At 56.9% G+C, this 15681-nt stretch overlaps 6 protein-coding genes across 6 annotated transcripts; 3 read left to right on the forward strand and 3 right to left on the reverse strand.

The window, feature by feature from the left end:
* Positions 1-37: 37 nt before the first annotated feature.
* K452DRAFT_321350 (uncharacterized protein) lies at positions 38-5793 on the forward strand (the record flags this gene model as incomplete). The annotated part of the gene is made up of 5 exons (XM_033544388.1): positions 38-288; positions 354-3920; positions 4681-4973; positions 5011-5403; positions 5482-5793. Exons 1-5 carry the CDS (start codon positions 240-242, stop codon positions 5791-5793), a joined length of 4614 nt encoding a protein of 1537 aa, XP_033393680.1. The 5' UTR covers positions 38-239.
* Positions 5794-6508: 715 nt separating this feature from the next.
* K452DRAFT_93384 (uncharacterized protein) lies at positions 6509-7000 on the reverse strand. The gene has a single exon (XM_033547329.1). The coding sequence runs from the start codon at positions 6873-6875 to the stop codon at positions 6606-6608; it is 270 nt and encodes an 89-aa protein (XP_033393681.1). The 5' UTR covers positions 6876-7000; the 3' UTR covers positions 6509-6605.
* Positions 7001-7444: 444 nt separating this feature from the next.
* On the reverse strand, positions 7445-9165 carry K452DRAFT_353233 (uncharacterized protein; the record flags this gene model as incomplete). Its single annotated transcript, XM_033545817.1, has 3 exons — positions 7445-8348; positions 8464-8971; positions 9021-9165. 3 exons carry the CDS (start codon positions 9163-9165, stop codon positions 7445-7447), a joined length of 1557 nt encoding a protein of 518 aa, XP_033393682.1.
* Positions 9166-9733: 568 nt separating this feature from the next.
* On the forward strand, positions 9734-11385 carry K452DRAFT_93396 (uncharacterized protein). The gene is made up of 2 exons (XM_033547330.1): positions 9734-9809; positions 9869-11385. The coding sequence occupies exon 2, from the start codon at positions 9907-9909 to the stop codon at positions 11272-11274; it is 1368 nt and encodes a 455-aa protein (XP_033393683.1). The 5' UTR covers positions 9734-9809; positions 9869-9906; the 3' UTR covers positions 11275-11385.
* On the reverse strand, positions 11309-12553 carry K452DRAFT_328924 (uncharacterized protein; the record flags this gene model as incomplete). The annotated part of the gene is made up of 3 exons (XM_033545019.1): positions 11309-11545; positions 11607-12452; positions 12527-12553. The coding sequence occupies 3 exons, from the start codon at positions 12551-12553 to the stop codon at positions 11309-11311; spliced, it is 1110 nt and encodes a 369-aa protein (XP_033393684.1).
* Positions 12554-13158: 605 nt separating this feature from the next.
* Positions 13159-14121, forward strand: K452DRAFT_277602 (uncharacterized protein; the record flags this gene model as incomplete). Its single annotated transcript, XM_033539330.1, has 4 exons — positions 13159-13786; positions 13841-13929; positions 13985-14023; positions 14077-14121. The coding sequence occupies 4 exons, from the start codon at positions 13159-13161 to the stop codon at positions 14119-14121; spliced, it is 801 nt and encodes a 266-aa protein (XP_033393685.1).
* Positions 14122-15681: the final 1560 nt, after the last annotated feature.

Below are 15681 nucleotides of genomic sequence, written 5' to 3' on the forward strand. Positions count from 1 at the left end.
CAGCTCTGATAACAACAACGCAACCTACCTCGTCGACGACGCATTTACTCCCCCGATTCTTCTCTTCTTCTTGGTTTTTATAGTAATGACTGTTTCTTTACCGTTGGCGCGAGGTCTTGCCATACAGCTACACGCTCACGCTCTCGCATAAAATCGTCCGCGCAATTGCTAGTTTCGCGCTTTTTCGCTCGTATGCCGCCATTGCAAAAGCGCGTGTCTAGCAGAACTACGACCTTCGAATGCCCCCTTCCAATACTACGGATGAGCTTCCTCCCCTCACCAATCAGGGTAAGCCACCGCTCAATCGCGACCGCTAGCCCCTACGCCATGTACCGAGCGCTGACACGTCGCAGATGTCGAGGTTCTCTACACAATCGTCACCACCGCGGCGACGCTCCCCGGCCCGTCCTACCGTGCCCTGTTCACAGCCTACGATCGCGTCCTCGCTGACCGCGGTATCAACGCCAACCATGACCGTATCTACTTCCGCTTCCTGCTGCGCATGCGCGCGCGCGAGGGCGCCGGCGCTTCCACCAGCATGTACGCTCGCTTTGAGCAGCTGCTCGCGGAAATGGGTATCCAGATCGAGGTTGACGATAACGGCGAGGGCGTTGAGGAGGTCACGCGCCACTTTGACGACTTGGAGCTCGATGGTGATGGGGAGGATTGGGCGCGCAACGAGCCGCAGCAGTTGCGGCCGAGACCCGCCCGGCGCGCCTCGTTTGATGACACGATGTACGAAAATACGGCCGGGTTGAGGGGGAGGGACGAGGATGGAGATGATGAATCGTTGCGGCGCCTGCCTTCTGGGATTGGATCCAGGCCGAGGAGGTCTTCCAGCCAGTCTTCGCATCCTGGTTATGAGCGCCTGAGGCGGCGCAGCTCGCAGGGTGCGCGGCCGGCTATGCATTCTGGATTCCCGCGGGGAAGAATGGACTCGCGGAACCCGGCGGGGAATTTGGAACATGGAGGCAGGGGACGACCCAGATCCGTGTCTAGTCACGGAAGCATCCGGATCACCAGGACACTCAGCAGAGACGCCAATAGGCCAGAACGCGAACCCTCGTTTGAAGACCTAGATGGATTCGACAGCACGAGATCGCGTCGCTCTTCCATTCCCGGCCCGGGGCCGGAGCCTGCTGCGCACTATGTCCCTCCGGAGATGCTGTATCGCCCGTCGCCCGCGGACATGCTTGCTGATGCGGAGACATTTTTATACGCAAGGACAATATCTAAGGCGCGGCAAGTATTGCGCAAATGGCACGATCAAGCATTGGGTCAACGACAGCTTCATGCACAGATGGAAGAGGCGGCGGACGCAATGAACAGGAGGAAGCTGCTCGATGCTGCGCTTGAGATGCTGAATGTCACGTTAAAAGAGCGACAGCAACAGAAAGAGACGGAACGCTTCTTCCAGCAGCTTGAGCGGCGAGCGGACAAAGCAAGAGATCTCTTCCTGCTCACAAAGGCGTTCACGCACTGGGCCAACAGTGCTGCCGACGAAGTCGAGCGCACCTCCGTCGCCCGGAGGCATATCCTTCGCTACAAGTATTTCAATGCCTGGCATGAGATAACTGCGGTTGAGGAGCTGAAGGTACGCCGACAGCAGCTCGGCAAGTTCTTTAATATCTGGCGGCGCAGGAACGCCGAGATCCAAGAGGACAGTGACCTTGCGCTGGCCTTCCGCTCTGAAACCATCGTTCAACAGGCTTACCAGAGCTGCTACTGGGAGTTCTCAGAGCGGCGAGCCGCCAAATATCATGATACGAAGTTGAAGAGAAACGCCCTCGCCAGTTTACTTAACCAGCTGTCACAGCTGAGGGAGAGGGAAGCGAGGGTGGAAGAGAGACGTGAACATGAATTGAAGAGGAAGAGCTTTCGGGGATTTTCGGGCAAAATGCTCTTGATTCAATCAAACGAGACGATTGCGGACGACTCTCATAAACGACACCTGCTGCGGAGTGGCTTGGAGAACCTGAGGCTTCAAGCACGCCTGAGACCACTGGAAAGACAAACATCGCAGGCTATGCGGAACCGGCTGGCTAAGCAGGCGCTTTCAAAATGGCGTGTACGCGCTCAACAGTCTCGCCGAGCGACGGAGATTGACCGTGAACGCATTCTCCGCAACGCTTTTACGGCCTGGAATGATAATCTCCGTTGTCGCGCTCTGGCAGCTCGGATAGACGAGCGTGTGCTTGTAGAGGCCTTGTACAAATGGTCTCTGGCTTCGAGGGCGGCGCTCCTTTCTAGGCTTCATAATGCCAGAACGAAGCAGAACGTTTTGCTCGCTTGGGCAGAGCAAGTCCGCTCCAAAGGAGACCAGCTGGCTCGGAGGGAACAGATCTTCGCTGCATCCCAGCAGAGACGCCTGAAGTCACGCGCATTCGCTTGCTTGAAGGGCGCACTGGAGAAGCAGAAAGTGCTCGAAGGCCAAGCTCTTAGCATTTACGAGCCTCGGATCGTTCGCCGGACTTGGCAGGCGCTGCTCGCTCAGCATGACCAAGTCCAGCAGCTGGAGCAATGGGGCTCAGACGCCCAGTTCTACACGCTGACGAAGCATGCGCTGGTCAAATGGCGCGAGAGCACGCAGCTCTCCCAACGCCGGCGCAAGCGCGACGCCTACGCCACGATCCGCCGGCGTACGAAGCTCTCGCTTGCCCGCAACGCCTTTGAGACCTGGCGCAACAAGGCAGCAAACGTGGAGATGATGGAGCGGCAAGCGCACGAGAAGCGCGAAGACGCGGTCTTGCATGCGGCGACGCAGCTAATGCAGCACTGGCACGAAGAAACGTTGGCGGTGCTGGACATGGCGCAGCAGGCGGAGGAGCTGCAGCGGAGAAAGCTGCTAGCGAGCGCGATGGGCGCGCTGCGCAGCCAGCTGAGGAAGAGAAAGCAGAACGCTGCGCGCGCCGAGACGCTGTTCGAGGAGCACGTCCTCGCGGAGGCGAATGGCTGTCTGCGCAAGTTCAGGTGGCGCCTCTTCAATATCCAGCGGCATGAGCCGACGTCGCGCGCGTTTGCGGAAAGGAACTTCGAGAAGCACGTTAAGAGCATGTTGAGGCATTGGGCGGATCAGGCGATGCAGTCGCGGCAGGCGAGGATGGTGGTTTCGCATGGTGTGAAGGGAGCGAATGAGGAGCAGGGGGACATGGAGCAGGAGGAAGACTTTAATACGGAGGGAGAGCCGGCACTGGAGAAGGAGAGAGACGAGACTGAGCACAACGCCACTGCCTCCCGCAACGAAGGCTGGGCTCCCTTCAATGAGTCAGCCCTCGGTCTCGGGAACCTCGGGCTGGACCTCAGCCTATTCCCGGGTGGCCGCAACGGCAACAACAACATCAACGCCCAGCCCGCCGTACCGCTGTCGCGAGCCTCCTCCCCGCTTAGACTCGACACAGAGCCCGACGCCGAGCAAGAGCAGGAGCGCGAACGGGAGCGCGAGCAAGCAAGCCTCGCGCCGAATCCGCTCTTCGCGCGCACGCTAAACAACGCCCCCTTGCTCAACCCCGCTGCCACTGCAACGCCCCAGCCCGCCTACCTCCGCACCCCGAGCAAGCGCAGCACTGTCCGCGCGATGCGCCTCGCGGCGCTGAACCTGCCGCTGCAGCAGCGCTTGGCGCAGAGCGTGCGGCTGCCGGTCCGGGAGCGGGAACAGCAGCTGGGCGGTGCACAGCTGGGGCAAGGCAGCGCAGCAACGCAGGGGCAAGAGAAGGAGGGCGAGGGCGAGCGCCCGACAACAGCAACAGCGACAGTGACGGCTCCGTCCGCGAGCACGTTCGTCCTGCCCACCGCGACAGGGAGTACTACGCCCGCGGCTGCGCCGCCGCCGCCGCTGCCCCTACCGGCCATGGGCACGCCGGCCGTGACGCCGTTTGCGCGCAAGCTGGAGCGCGGGTACCGCACCCCTGCTGCGTCTTCTGGTAAGGGGTTCTCGTCGTCCGGCGTGTTTGCGCGCAGGGGGTTTGGTGGCAGCGTCGGTCCTGGGACGGGGTTTAGAGACAGGGGCAGGTTGGGGGGGAGTGTTGATGTTAGGGGTGCGGGTGGTGGTGGTGGTGTTGGTGGTGGATTAGGGCTGGGGTTGGGCTTGGGGTTGGGTGGGTTTGAGGATATTGAGGAGGTTGCTGGGGAGGGGAGTGCGGAGAAATGGAGGGGGAGGGGGAGGGGGGGGGGGGGGGGAGGGGGTTGGGCTTGGGGTTGGGTGGGTTTGAGGATATTGAGGAGGTTGCTGGGGAGGGGAGTGCGGAGAAATGGAGGGGGAGGGGGAGGGGGAGGGGGTAGGAATGAGATGGTTGGGTTGGGTTGGATGGTTTGTTTGGTTTGTTGTTGTTGGTGGTGGGGGTGGGGGGTTGGGTGGTTGGTTGATACCTACGTACGTTTGATAGATACCCATGGATTGTTTGCCTGCCTATCTACCTAGGTATGTACTCTACCTGTCTGTCTGCTGTATGGATATGGAAATGTGGGCTTGGGGTGCGCTTGCCTTCTGCGCGAGGGAAGTGCAAAGGGGAAGGCGCGCCTGCCTGCCTGCCTGTCTGTCTCTGCCTGTATATCTTTCTGCCTGCCAGTCCACGCACTCTTGGGCATTACACCATCAACAGCACAGCATCCACACGGGAGCAGCAACACCATAGAGGTAACACCATAGCAGCTACATCACAGCATCAACACCGCCAGTATTAGCAATATCAGCTATGCGCTTGTCCAAGGGCTCGACGCATCTGCTGACCAAGGAGGATTGGGAGGATCTGTTTCGGCCGCAGGCAAAGCAGTCGTCGGCGCCGGCGCTGGCGTCACGGCAGGAAGAAGAGTTTGAAGATGGAGAATTAGAGGATGGGGAAATAGAGGAAGGAGAGATAGAGGAAGGAGAAGAGGAGTGGATAGACGAGGAGCAGCCGCCGGCACCGCAGCCGCAGCAGCAGCAGGGTAAGGAGGATCAACCAAGGGTTCTTCAGACCTCCAGACTTATCTACTCGGTATGCCCGATCATGACAGCACTAACCGACGGCGTAGGTGTACAGAATCACCTCTTCGCATTTGAGGCGCCTTCGCGCCAGATTTAAAGGGTTTGAAGAGGCTCGAGACAAGGCTCTCGCGGCCGGGCAGGCGCTTCCACCGATTCCGCCTTGGATCCTTATGTTTCGTGAACAGGAGTGGCTATTTAATCGGCAGTTACCGGCGAAACCTAAACGCAACAAAAGGGAGGGGATACAGAGACGCAAGGAATTGGAGGGGACACAGAGACGCAAAAAATTGGAGGAGAGACAGCTGAGAGACAAAGAATGGGAGGCGGAGTTGCTGGAGTTGATTAGAGAGGTGCTGAGGGGTGCGCCTGAGGAAGAGCCTAAGGAAGGGCCTAAAGAAGAGTCTGGGGAACAGCTTGAGGAACACCAGCCTCGAAAGAAGGTGAGTTTACCTGGTGTCTATTCTGCTTGGTGGCGGATGACTAGGCACAAGAAGAAGAGTACTGACAGACGTTTACAGAAGCGTAAGTCGTCCAGGGAAAGCCCTCCCTTGCACGTTCTCCGTCGGCGCAAATTATATGCAGAAGCAGAAGCAGCTGAAGCAGACCAGCCCCCTCCAAAGAGACGCCGCAGCCGTAGCAGCCAGAACCACAAGTCAACCAAGAGCAAGCGAGAGGAGCGCCGACGCCAGCAACAGGAGCAGCAAGAGCAGCAAGGCGCGCTTCGAGTATCACTCCCATCTCCACCGTCCTCTCCCGAAGCAGTCTCGATCTGGTTGTCTCCCTCTCCTGAAAACTCTTCGATACCCTGCAGCAGTCCGAGCCTGCCTTAGCAACATAGCACATCTTGACACAGTGAGTGGTAATCGCCTGGATTGTCTAGCATTTATCAAGGATCCTTGTCGAGTTGGAAGGCTTAATGCCAAAATGCTAAACAGAAACTCAGGGTATCCGTCACGACCAGTTCAGTGTCCAAAACCGTCCAGTCAGCTTGTTCTTTCTTCGCCGTATCCGCCACCAGCACTCCAGCTTGTCCACACAGTCCACGTCACCAATGCTCCAGCTTTTCGTTAGCCTTTCGAGCATCCCACTCAGCATCTGCTCAATCCCCCATGATCGTTCCGTCTCGTTCAGCGTCTTGTATAGGTCAGCTATGGTGTCTAGCAGCACATGTCCATCACGCAGTCTGTTCTTATCCCGTAAATGCCTCCCGACGGCCGCATCCAAATTCCAACTCTTTCACTTTTCTTCGCAATAACACGGAGCCGTCGGTCCTCAACGTCAAGCCCAATCATGTACGTTTTCCTCGTCCGCGTACAAGGTTTCGGATCTCTCTGTGTATGAGTTATCGGTGCAGGTCACGACGGAGCTTGCCCTCGCTGGAGATAAGCCGTTCTCTGACTTTCGTTGTGGAGGATATTGTCGGGAAGTTGATGACCAACTATTCTTGATGTTTCTTTTTTGCTTTCCTTGCTGCGGGCGGCTCGTGTTCTTTTAGCAGGTGGCTAGGTACTGGCCAATGGCACGGGTGTACGAGGCATAGATGAACAAACAGCGTGGGCTTTTTGCTCTGCATACAGAGGCTGTAACGGTGTTTTGTGACGAGAGTGCCGCTGTTTGAGGGTACAAGCGTGTGCTGGAGCTTTCAACATGATATTCCTGGCCGCATACATGACACATATGCAGTCATCCCAAAACGGCAGTAGCACCATCCCTGCCGTCGTCGAACGGCGTGGAAAAGGGCGAAAACGCCTCTGTGCTTAGGCGTTGGTGTGCGCGCTGTGGTTGGCTGAGAGGGTGCAGGACGCTGCGAGAGGGCGCGCTGATCTGCGCGGCTGTGTGACGCGCGGGTGGGTGGGTTGGTAAGCCGTAAGCTGGTGCTTTGTGTGTATGTATGTATGTGGAGTGAGTGCATTGTGGCCAATTCTCGATTTATTTATATTGATATTTATATTTATATTCTTGGTCTTGGTCTTAAGCGGGGATTCATACCTATGGCTGGACCGTGGTTTGATTGGTGGTGGTGACGATAAAGAATTTCTTTTTTTGGCAGCGTGAGGTCAGTTTCCGGGTTGGAGGGGTGTGCCACTGACCCGGGCGTCTGCCATGGCGTGCGATGGAAGTGGCATCCGTGCGGGGGACCTAGCTAGCGACCAACTCGCCGCTCGCCGCTCGCGTGCTCGCAAGCTCGCGAATATCACACAGAGCTTGGCTGTGCTTAGCGTGGCGGCGACGTGTTGGGATCGACGGATTGCGCTGGCGACGCTGCGACAGGCGTTTTGCATTTGTTTCGCATGGTGGGACACGTAAGTCGCGGCGGGAGAAGAAGACGACTCGCAGCAGGGCGCGTTGAAACGAGCTGGTCGAAGCCCCCAATGCGCGCTCGCACCCCACTCGATTCCTATCAATATTGGTATTGGGGTGGACCGAGTTGCGCCTCTGCGAGCCTCCATCTGGCCGGCGCTTGCTCCAATTTGGCCGCTGTCATGCAACGACTTCGACATGCTCGGCGCAGACGTCAGCACTACCCTTGGATTTGTAGTTCGCTTTGCCAATCACGGCCTTCTCCTTATCTCGCAGCGCACTTGGACCATCAAACAACTCGGCGATCTCTTCGAGGCTGTGGCCCTTTGTTTCGGGGAAAGTCAGGTACGTGACGGCCAGGAATAGCACGAGCAGGCAGCAGAAGACAATGTAATAGTGCCAACCGATATTGTCCATGCCGATCGGGTTCACAAAGGCCGCAAGGACCAGCGACGAGTATGCGCACAGTAATTCGCATGTTATGCCCTTGCTGCGCAGGCTGTAGGGGAAGAGCTCGGTGGGATAGGAGAGCAGCAGCGGCGTGTACGCGATGTCGTAGTGGAAGTAGAAGGCGAAGAGGCAGACGACGACGACGACGCCGGCGGCCTTGTCGCCCGTCGTGTTGTTCACGGCCGAACACGCCGTCCACACAACATACGAAGCCAGCATGCCGATCCCGGACCAGAGGAAGAGGAAGCGGCGGCCCAGGCGATCCACGAGAAACGCAGCGGACAAGGCGGCGGCGAAGTTGAAGACCTGCAACAGGCCGTTGATGAGCGTCTGGTCGCTCGAGGCCGTGATACCGATCGAGTCCAACACGAGCGTCAGGTAGTAGCTTACGACACCGATGCCGTTCCACTGCCCGAAGACGCCGAGACAGAGCGCGATGAAGAGGCGTCTGCGGTTCCCTGGCGAGGTGATCAGCGTACTCCACCGCGTCGCGCGCGCGGCTTGCTCCTGTCGAATCGTGCGCACAATCTCGTCGACTTCGAACACGACGAGCGCGCTGCCCGCGTCCCCACCGGCGTGGTGTTGGGCCAGCAGGCGCGCGGCCTCGTCCGTTCGCTCTTGCGCAACGAGCCACCTGGTACAGCAAACACACGCACGCGTCAGCACTTTTCTCTTTCTCCAAAACCGCAATCTTGCCAGCCAACCAGCCGGCGCGCAGATCGCTCTTGCAATGCCAATGCCATACGCACCGCGGCGACTCAGGAACCCACTTCACAAACGCCAACTGCAGACACGGAAACGCGGCCTGCAGCAGCGTCGGGAGGCGCCAGGCCCACGGCCCCCCCAGCCCCGCCGCCCCGTACGTCGCCCAGCTCGCCACGATCGCGCCCAGATAGTACACGCACCAGACGACGGCGGTGTAGCGCGCGCGATGGGTCGGAAACGCCAGCTCGGCGATCAGCAGCGGTGCGGGCTGGACGACGAACATGTTGGCGGCGCCAACCAGCAGCCTGGCGACGATGAACTGGGCGAGCGAGCGCGCCGACGCCTGGATCGCGGTTGCGATGACGACGCCGACGAGCCCGGCGACGAGGACGCGCTTCCGCCCGTGGGTGTCGGTCAGGGTGCTCGTGAAGGGAAGCGCCAGGATCGAGCCGATCGATTGCGCTGCGTTGATGCTGCCCAGCACCGCGCCATGTGGGTTGTCGAACGAGGTTCTCCATGCTGACAGCGATTGGAGTCCGTTCATGAGAGAGCCTGGTGCCGTCGTGTTAGTTGGGTTGTTGCAGGGGGTGGGAGGGGATACCGTCATAGCCGGCGACGGCAGACGAAAGGAGCGGTACGAGCAAGAGGAGGTTTAGGCGCAGGAGATGCGGCGTCCGGATCCAGTGCTTGTCTGTTGCTGGGAGCACCTCAGCAAGGCGAGGACCTACAATGTCGGCGGCTTTCATGACTACGGGTCAGAGGTAAGGCTTGAGAGGCTTCATGTTGACTGCTGCAGATATCGGGAGCATATTTGAGGCCGCTGTACCCCGCAGTTGAGCTCGAGGACCATAGCCGGCGAGAATGGGGGATGTATCCCAGGTAGGCAGGCGAGGTTGACTGTTTTACCAGGACTCTATTGCGTACAAGGACATCGATGTCGTCCAACTTCTTGGCTGCAAGCTGGACACCTACCAAGCCAAGAAGCATGAAATCACGATGCATTGGCCTTTGACCGGGTTACCCCGTGGGGTAAAAGCAAGGACGATACCTGCGCACGGGCCAGGCAGCCGAAATGCATCCGACAATGCGCAATTGGGAGGCTTGGAGGCGTGGGAGGCCCGAGGGGCTGATCGTCATCAACGCATGCCAATCAGTGTGTCGGCTTCGTGTATTTCGGGGCGCTTCGGCGCAAGCCCCTGAAAGTGCAATAACCCCGTCCTCTTTACTCCGCTTTCAGGACCATCGAGTGGTGGCCATTGAGCTAAACTCGAACATCCACATCGTGCACGGGGACCATCTTCTGAACTTGCTAAACGCATATCTGCCTCCGGGCTCCTCCCTCAAGTCGTTAGTCCGCGGTCTATCGGATTCGTCGCTCTAGTTCTATCCGGTATGTCGGTTTCTCTCTGTACCAAACCCCGAACCTTGCTGATGCGGTGAACTATCTAGGCTCCTTCAGCAGAAGCACTGGCTGCTTGCTCCTGACGATGTCCGACACTATGGATCCTAACCCGTCCTTCATCGCCCAGGAAGCCTTTTGCTTCTACCGGATCAGCGACTTTTACGGTCCCGCGCCGCGGTTCCTCTTCTATATTCTCCTCGTGGCTAGCATAGCTACCCGCCGGCACGGGTGGCTTTTTAGCGCATTACTCGGAGCCGCCGCCACATACGCCGGCACGGCAGCCATTCACGCCTTCATCCTGCTGGCAGGACGACCCCATGTACCCGAGCCCGTGCCGGTATCCATTCCTTATGTCTCTCCCGACAGCAAACTCGTGTCCTCCATCTCGTCTCTCGTTACCGGCGTCACCTCCGTGATGGTGCAGCCCGGTGCCGTGGAGCTCGACACCGACGCCATCCTCGCCATCGTCGTGACAGGCTACCTTGTCTTCCTGCCGATGCAGTGCTGGTCACGCGTTGCGCGCCGTGGCCGTGCTCGTTACTACCTGATTCTGTTGTGGAGCTTCCTCATGCTGCTCGGCACCATCTGCGCCCTGGTCTTGCGCCCCGACGCTTACCACCAGCCTCGCCAGTACATGTTCTGCCAGCCAGAGTTCCCGTCCGACAAGGCCGATACTAATGAAGGTTGGCCGGAGGAGGTTGCCTCTATGTCCAAGCACGATGGTTGGAACAGCACTGTTTGGAATATCTTCCAGGACAGAACGCTGTGGGAAAGCCTTGCGGACAACTGCTTTCATCCTTGCTTCACAACACGCCAAATCTTGCGCAAGCCGGGTCTGCTGGAAGGCGTCCCCGTAGGCGACATGAGTGTCGTGCGCATTGCTTCACACAGCGAGATTTGGCAGAGCTACGTCTATGCCATGGTTGCGACGTCAACGGTCGCAAGTGTCTTCCTTCTCTTCCTCGATATCTCGAGATACGAGTCCCGGGTCCCCTACGCGAATCCCCGCAACATCTGGAAGGACCGAAACATCATCTTCGACAGCATGATAGCCGATATCAGGGCCGACCACAAAAGCGATGGGCTGCTGCAGCCTGCTCGAACGTGCGGAGAGTGGTGCCGGACAATCGTTATGCGGATGAAAATCTGGCACAGCGTTTTCCTCGACATCATTATCCTCACTGTCCTGGTTAGCAGTATGCTTCTGTCTCCGCTGGCCGCCATCGTCTTCGCGATGTGGATCGAGTGGAACCTTACTGGCGACGGCTCTGCTGAAGAAAGCGCAAAACAAGTAGCCCAATGGGCACCGTCTGTAAGCATCGGGCTGTTGCTCGTGTCGGCCATGATTCTGCAGCTGAAATATCGTTTGGCAACAAAAGATGAGATTGAGGAGGAGATTGAAGAGACGAAGACGCATTTGAAAAAGTTGGAGATGATAGTCGAGCACAAGTAAGCGAGCGTTTTTTGTTGTTTTTTTATAGCGTCTGTCAATTTTGCACGCCCTCGATTACGACCTTGAATACCCCCTCTTTTGCTGCTTTCACGAGCTCGAATGCTTGCTCGGCTTCTTCAAACTTAAACCTGTCTGTAACAAGCCGCTTTACCGGGACTTTTCCGGAAGCGACTAGATCAATAGCAGTGGGGTACACGCCGGTCGTGTATCTTATTGACCCTTTAATGTTCAGTGCTTTTATACAAGCAGCTGTGATTGGGAACATGACGTTCTGTAGTATCGGTTAGATTTAGTACTGAAAAAGGATTGCGAATCCGTAATATGCAACTTACCTCTTTTCCCATACCGACTTGGACGAATGTCCCTCCTTTCTTCGCTATGAAAACACCGGTCTGGATACATGGCTCGGCTCCTGTGCACTCCAGAACGACATCAGCACCCTCACCAAGCCTCAACTCCTCTTTCATCATTTCAGCCACAATCTCAGACCTCTCAACCGGCTCCAGACCCTCCTTCTCCGGCTGCGGCGGCGCCAAAACCTCACTCCCAGCAAACTCCCTAGCAAAGTCCAACCTCGCGCGCGAAACGTCGACGCCCACGACCCTGCTGGCCCCGAACGCCCGCGCAACAGCCTGGCACAGCAGCCCAATAGGCCCGCAGCCAAACACGCAGACCGATTTCCCAGCGACACTGCCCGCGGTCTTGCACACCTGCACGGCGACCGCGACGGGCTCGACCAGCGCCGCCTCCTCCATGTCCACGTGCGCGGGGACGCGGTAGCAGAACGCCGCGTCCGTGACATAGTACCTCGCGAGCGTGCCATCGCACGGCGGGGTGGCGGCGAAGACGCACTCAGCGCACAGGTTGTACGCGCCGGCTCTGCAGTGGTCGCAGCGGCGGCAGGGCACGCCCGGCTCGATGGCGACGCGGTCACCGGGTTGCAGCGTGCGGACTTGTGTGCCGCATCTTTGCACCGTCCCGCTGGACTCGTGCCCGAGGATTAGGGGTCCGCTGAGCGTGAAGGGCCCGATTCGCCCCCGCTGCCAGTAGTGGATGTCGGAGCCGCAGATGCCGGTGTGCGAGATTTGGAGGAGGACGTGCTTTTCTGAGGGGAGAGGGGGGATGGGTCGGTCTTCGATTGTGAGGGTGTTGATGGCGTGGAGGACGAGGGCGGGGTTCTGGCGATTGTTTGGGTGTTGGTGAGTTGGTTGGTTGGTTGCGAGGGGAGTGCTGTTGTGGGTGCAGTGCTTACGGTTGAGCTGGCGGGTAGTGCGGCCATGATGTCGGGGTGGTGGGGTGGGAAGGAGCCACTGTGCTCAGGATGAAGGGGACAGAGAGAGAGCCAGCTGTCGGTGTCTGACTTCTATCCACCTTCCTTATTACTTGCAACGGACGTCCCGTCCGGCACCTGAATCAGGATCTCCGTCCTTGGCTGCGCATGTCAATCGCCGATATGCAGGGGCCCGCAGCCACCCCGCTGCGGGGGATCGCCGGGCCCGTTGCTCGTTGCGGTAATCCGTGAGAGCGGGGTTGCGCTGCAGACGCGCCCGCGTAAACGGCTTCGGACTTCACTGATGCGAGCACGCTTTTTTAATATCGAGGAGGAGCTGCTGTGGGCACCGTGCCTTGTCTCGATGCCTTATGGATCCGCTTTTTGAGTGGTCGAACGTTGGCGTGTGGTTGGTGTTTGGGTAAAGGCGGGCAGGTCTGCCGTGCAGGTAAATCTCAATCCCACTTCTGATATCAGAACTGCCTGCAAGCTCCACATTTTGCCTTTATCCGTTCTCTGCTTGTGCGAAGCGTGAATCTTTTAAAGCTACAAGCGCGTCGTACACCATATTCCACCCGCATTCTCAACTCAGCGTCCCCATTCTCTCTTCCAACATGGTCCTCCCACAGCACCCCAATGCCTCGGCGCCAGTGCTCAGCCACTTCTCACTGCAAGGCAAAGTTGCAGCAGTCACCGGCGGTGTCCGGGGCATCGGGCTCGAAGTGTCGCGCGCCCTGGCCGAAGCCGGCGCCGACGTCGCCGTCATCTACAGCACGACGAAGACGGCCGACGAGATCGCTGCGCAGCTGGCACAAGATACGGGCGCGAAGGTCAAGGCGTACCGCTCCAAAGTCGAAGACAAAGCAGGCATCGCCGCGACGCTGGACCAGGTTGTTGCCGACTTTGGCAAACTCGACGTCGTGGTTGCGAACGCGGGGGTTTGTGCGCATCATCCGGCTGAGGAGTACAGCGAGGATGACTGGCGCCGCAACATGAGCGTTAACTTGGACGGCGCGTTTTACACTGCCCAGGCGGCTGCCAATGTCTTCAAGAAACTGCAGGCCATTGGTAACGTCATTTTCACGGCGTCGGTGTCTGCGACCCTGGTCAATGTCCCCCAGAAACAGGCTGCGTATAATGCGTCCAAGGCTGCGGTTGTGCATTTGGCGAAGAGCTTGGCGGTCGAGTGGGTGGATTTCTGCAGGGTGAATTGCGTGAGCCCGGGGTTTATCGACACGGATAGTAAGTTTGTCATCTGGGATTGCGGTGAAAAGAGGCTAATCGAGAGTCTGGTAGTGCTGAGTATACATCCTGACGAGTGGAAGAAGAAGTGGTTTGAGATGATTCCCGGACGGCGGTTGGCCGATCCTGCGGAGCTCAAAGGGGTATGTTGAGATTAAGCGTTCAGTTGTGTCCGCGGTGAAGGCTAATGAGATATAGGTATACGTTTTCCTTGCAAGCAATGCTAGCAGTTACATGGTAAGTCAGTCAGTGGTTATGATATGGTTCATCGTTACTGACCTGCTTGACAGACAGGAGCCGACCTCATCATAGACGGCGGGTACACTTTGCCATAAAGATAGGCACGGGAGCCTGTATTCATTTTATGTCGTTTGAGTTTGAATCGAAAGGCAGTCTTGGAGCAAAGTCAAAAACAGCTCGTGTCGTTGTGCCGCTGTGGAATTGTCAGTGATTGTCCGGTGAAAACCGGCTTGAGGTTACGCTTGCCACTATCCGTAAAACCTCATCTCATCGAACAACAATGTCCGTAACTGTAGAAGAGAGCAGAATCTGATCGACAACTGTAAAGCGACGTCACGGGCAGTGAACATGTTCTGGACAAAGGGTTGTGGTGGTTGAACAGAAGGTGCAGCATGCCCAGGAAAAACAACAAGGCAAGTCGTAGCTTATGTCATTACGGCAAGTAGAGCTAGGATTTTTTTTAACTATGTAATTTTAGCTGTCGAATTTGTTTAGTAACGAACACGAGTTGTCATAAGGTCGAGTGGCCTATTGGTCACCGTAAAGGTTCCTCTACACTTCAGTGGTAGCACCTGGAGTTCGAGTGTTCGAACCACAGTGTCTTCGGATGCTGGGGAAACAGCCACCGCCCTTGCACTCTACCCGGCTGTTTATAAGGCCTTCGGCCTGACTTTTTGCTTCCCTGTCGTATTTTAATTTTTTTTTAATTTTTTTAATTTTATTTTTTGTTTTATTTTTCACTGCCCTCGACCGGAACGCGTACGTCACCCCCATCCAGCCTTTTATTTGTCTACCTAATCCATCCATCTTGGTGGCGTTCCTTGGTTCTCGCTCGTCCGCTCCTGCTTCCATTTCCACTCCAATGACGTCAGTTACTTCATCCTTCCGGCTCGTGCATCTCATTTACAGTGACAAGAAACTTATAGATCCCTATGTGAGTAAGGTCGATAGTAATATGTTCGGCGACTTCTGGCGGCCAGTGAAAGTTATAACACTGGGAGAAGAAGACCATAAGACCTAGGCTAACAGTCCCGTGGCTAAGCCGGCCCCGGATGAGCTTGAGGTTCGGAGCGCGTGGACGTAGGCATGATGATGATGTGCTTGGATGTTGAGTGAGGCTCGTGCGCATTTTTACGTATATTGTACGGAGCTGAAAGACGTGTGAACGATTCGCTTTAGGTTCTGCTATGGATGTCCTCTCCTACCAGTTGTCGGCCATGTACTGGTCTTTTTTCAGTTGCAGAAATGATTACAATATCTTTTTTTCATTGGAGTTAAAGTTCAAAGGAAGTGGTTAAAATAATAACGCCTGCTTATTCCTACTAGTAATTCCTCAAACACTGAAAAACACCATTTTATACGCTTTACAGAAAACAGTGGAAAGTACAACAGCATAAACTCAATGAAACCATGCATCAAGAAAACATTTCAAAAACCTAGGCAAGCGATAGGTTGGCTCAAACAAGTGATATTTCCTTCATGATCGGGGTCGCTGCTTCCCAGGCGGTACTGCCGATCTGGGCATATGCTACTCTTTCTGCGACATTACCGTGCCACCTGATGAGCAAACAATTCAAGAACGGTAGACAAGAATTCTGCTCAAGTGATGGTCCGTTGAAATGGTAATGAGCCCGCGGTGATTTGCCCTTTTTGTC

The sequence above is a fragment of the Aplosporella prunicola genome (genome assembly GCF_010093885.1).
Source record: "Aplosporella prunicola CBS 121167 unplaced genomic scaffold K452scaffold_25, whole genome shotgun sequence".
NCBI classification, from domain to species: domain Eukaryota; kingdom Fungi; phylum Ascomycota; class Dothideomycetes; order Botryosphaeriales; family Aplosporellaceae; genus Aplosporella; species Aplosporella prunicola.

Coding starts and splice junctions, on each gene's coding strand:
- K452DRAFT_93384 (XM_033547329.1), bottom strand. CDS start 6,875: ATGCACTCACTCCACATACATACATACACACAAAGCACCAGCTTACGG.
- K452DRAFT_93396 (XM_033547330.1), top strand. CDS start 9,907: ATGTCCGACACTATGGATCCTAACCCGTCCTTCATCGCCCAGGAAGCC.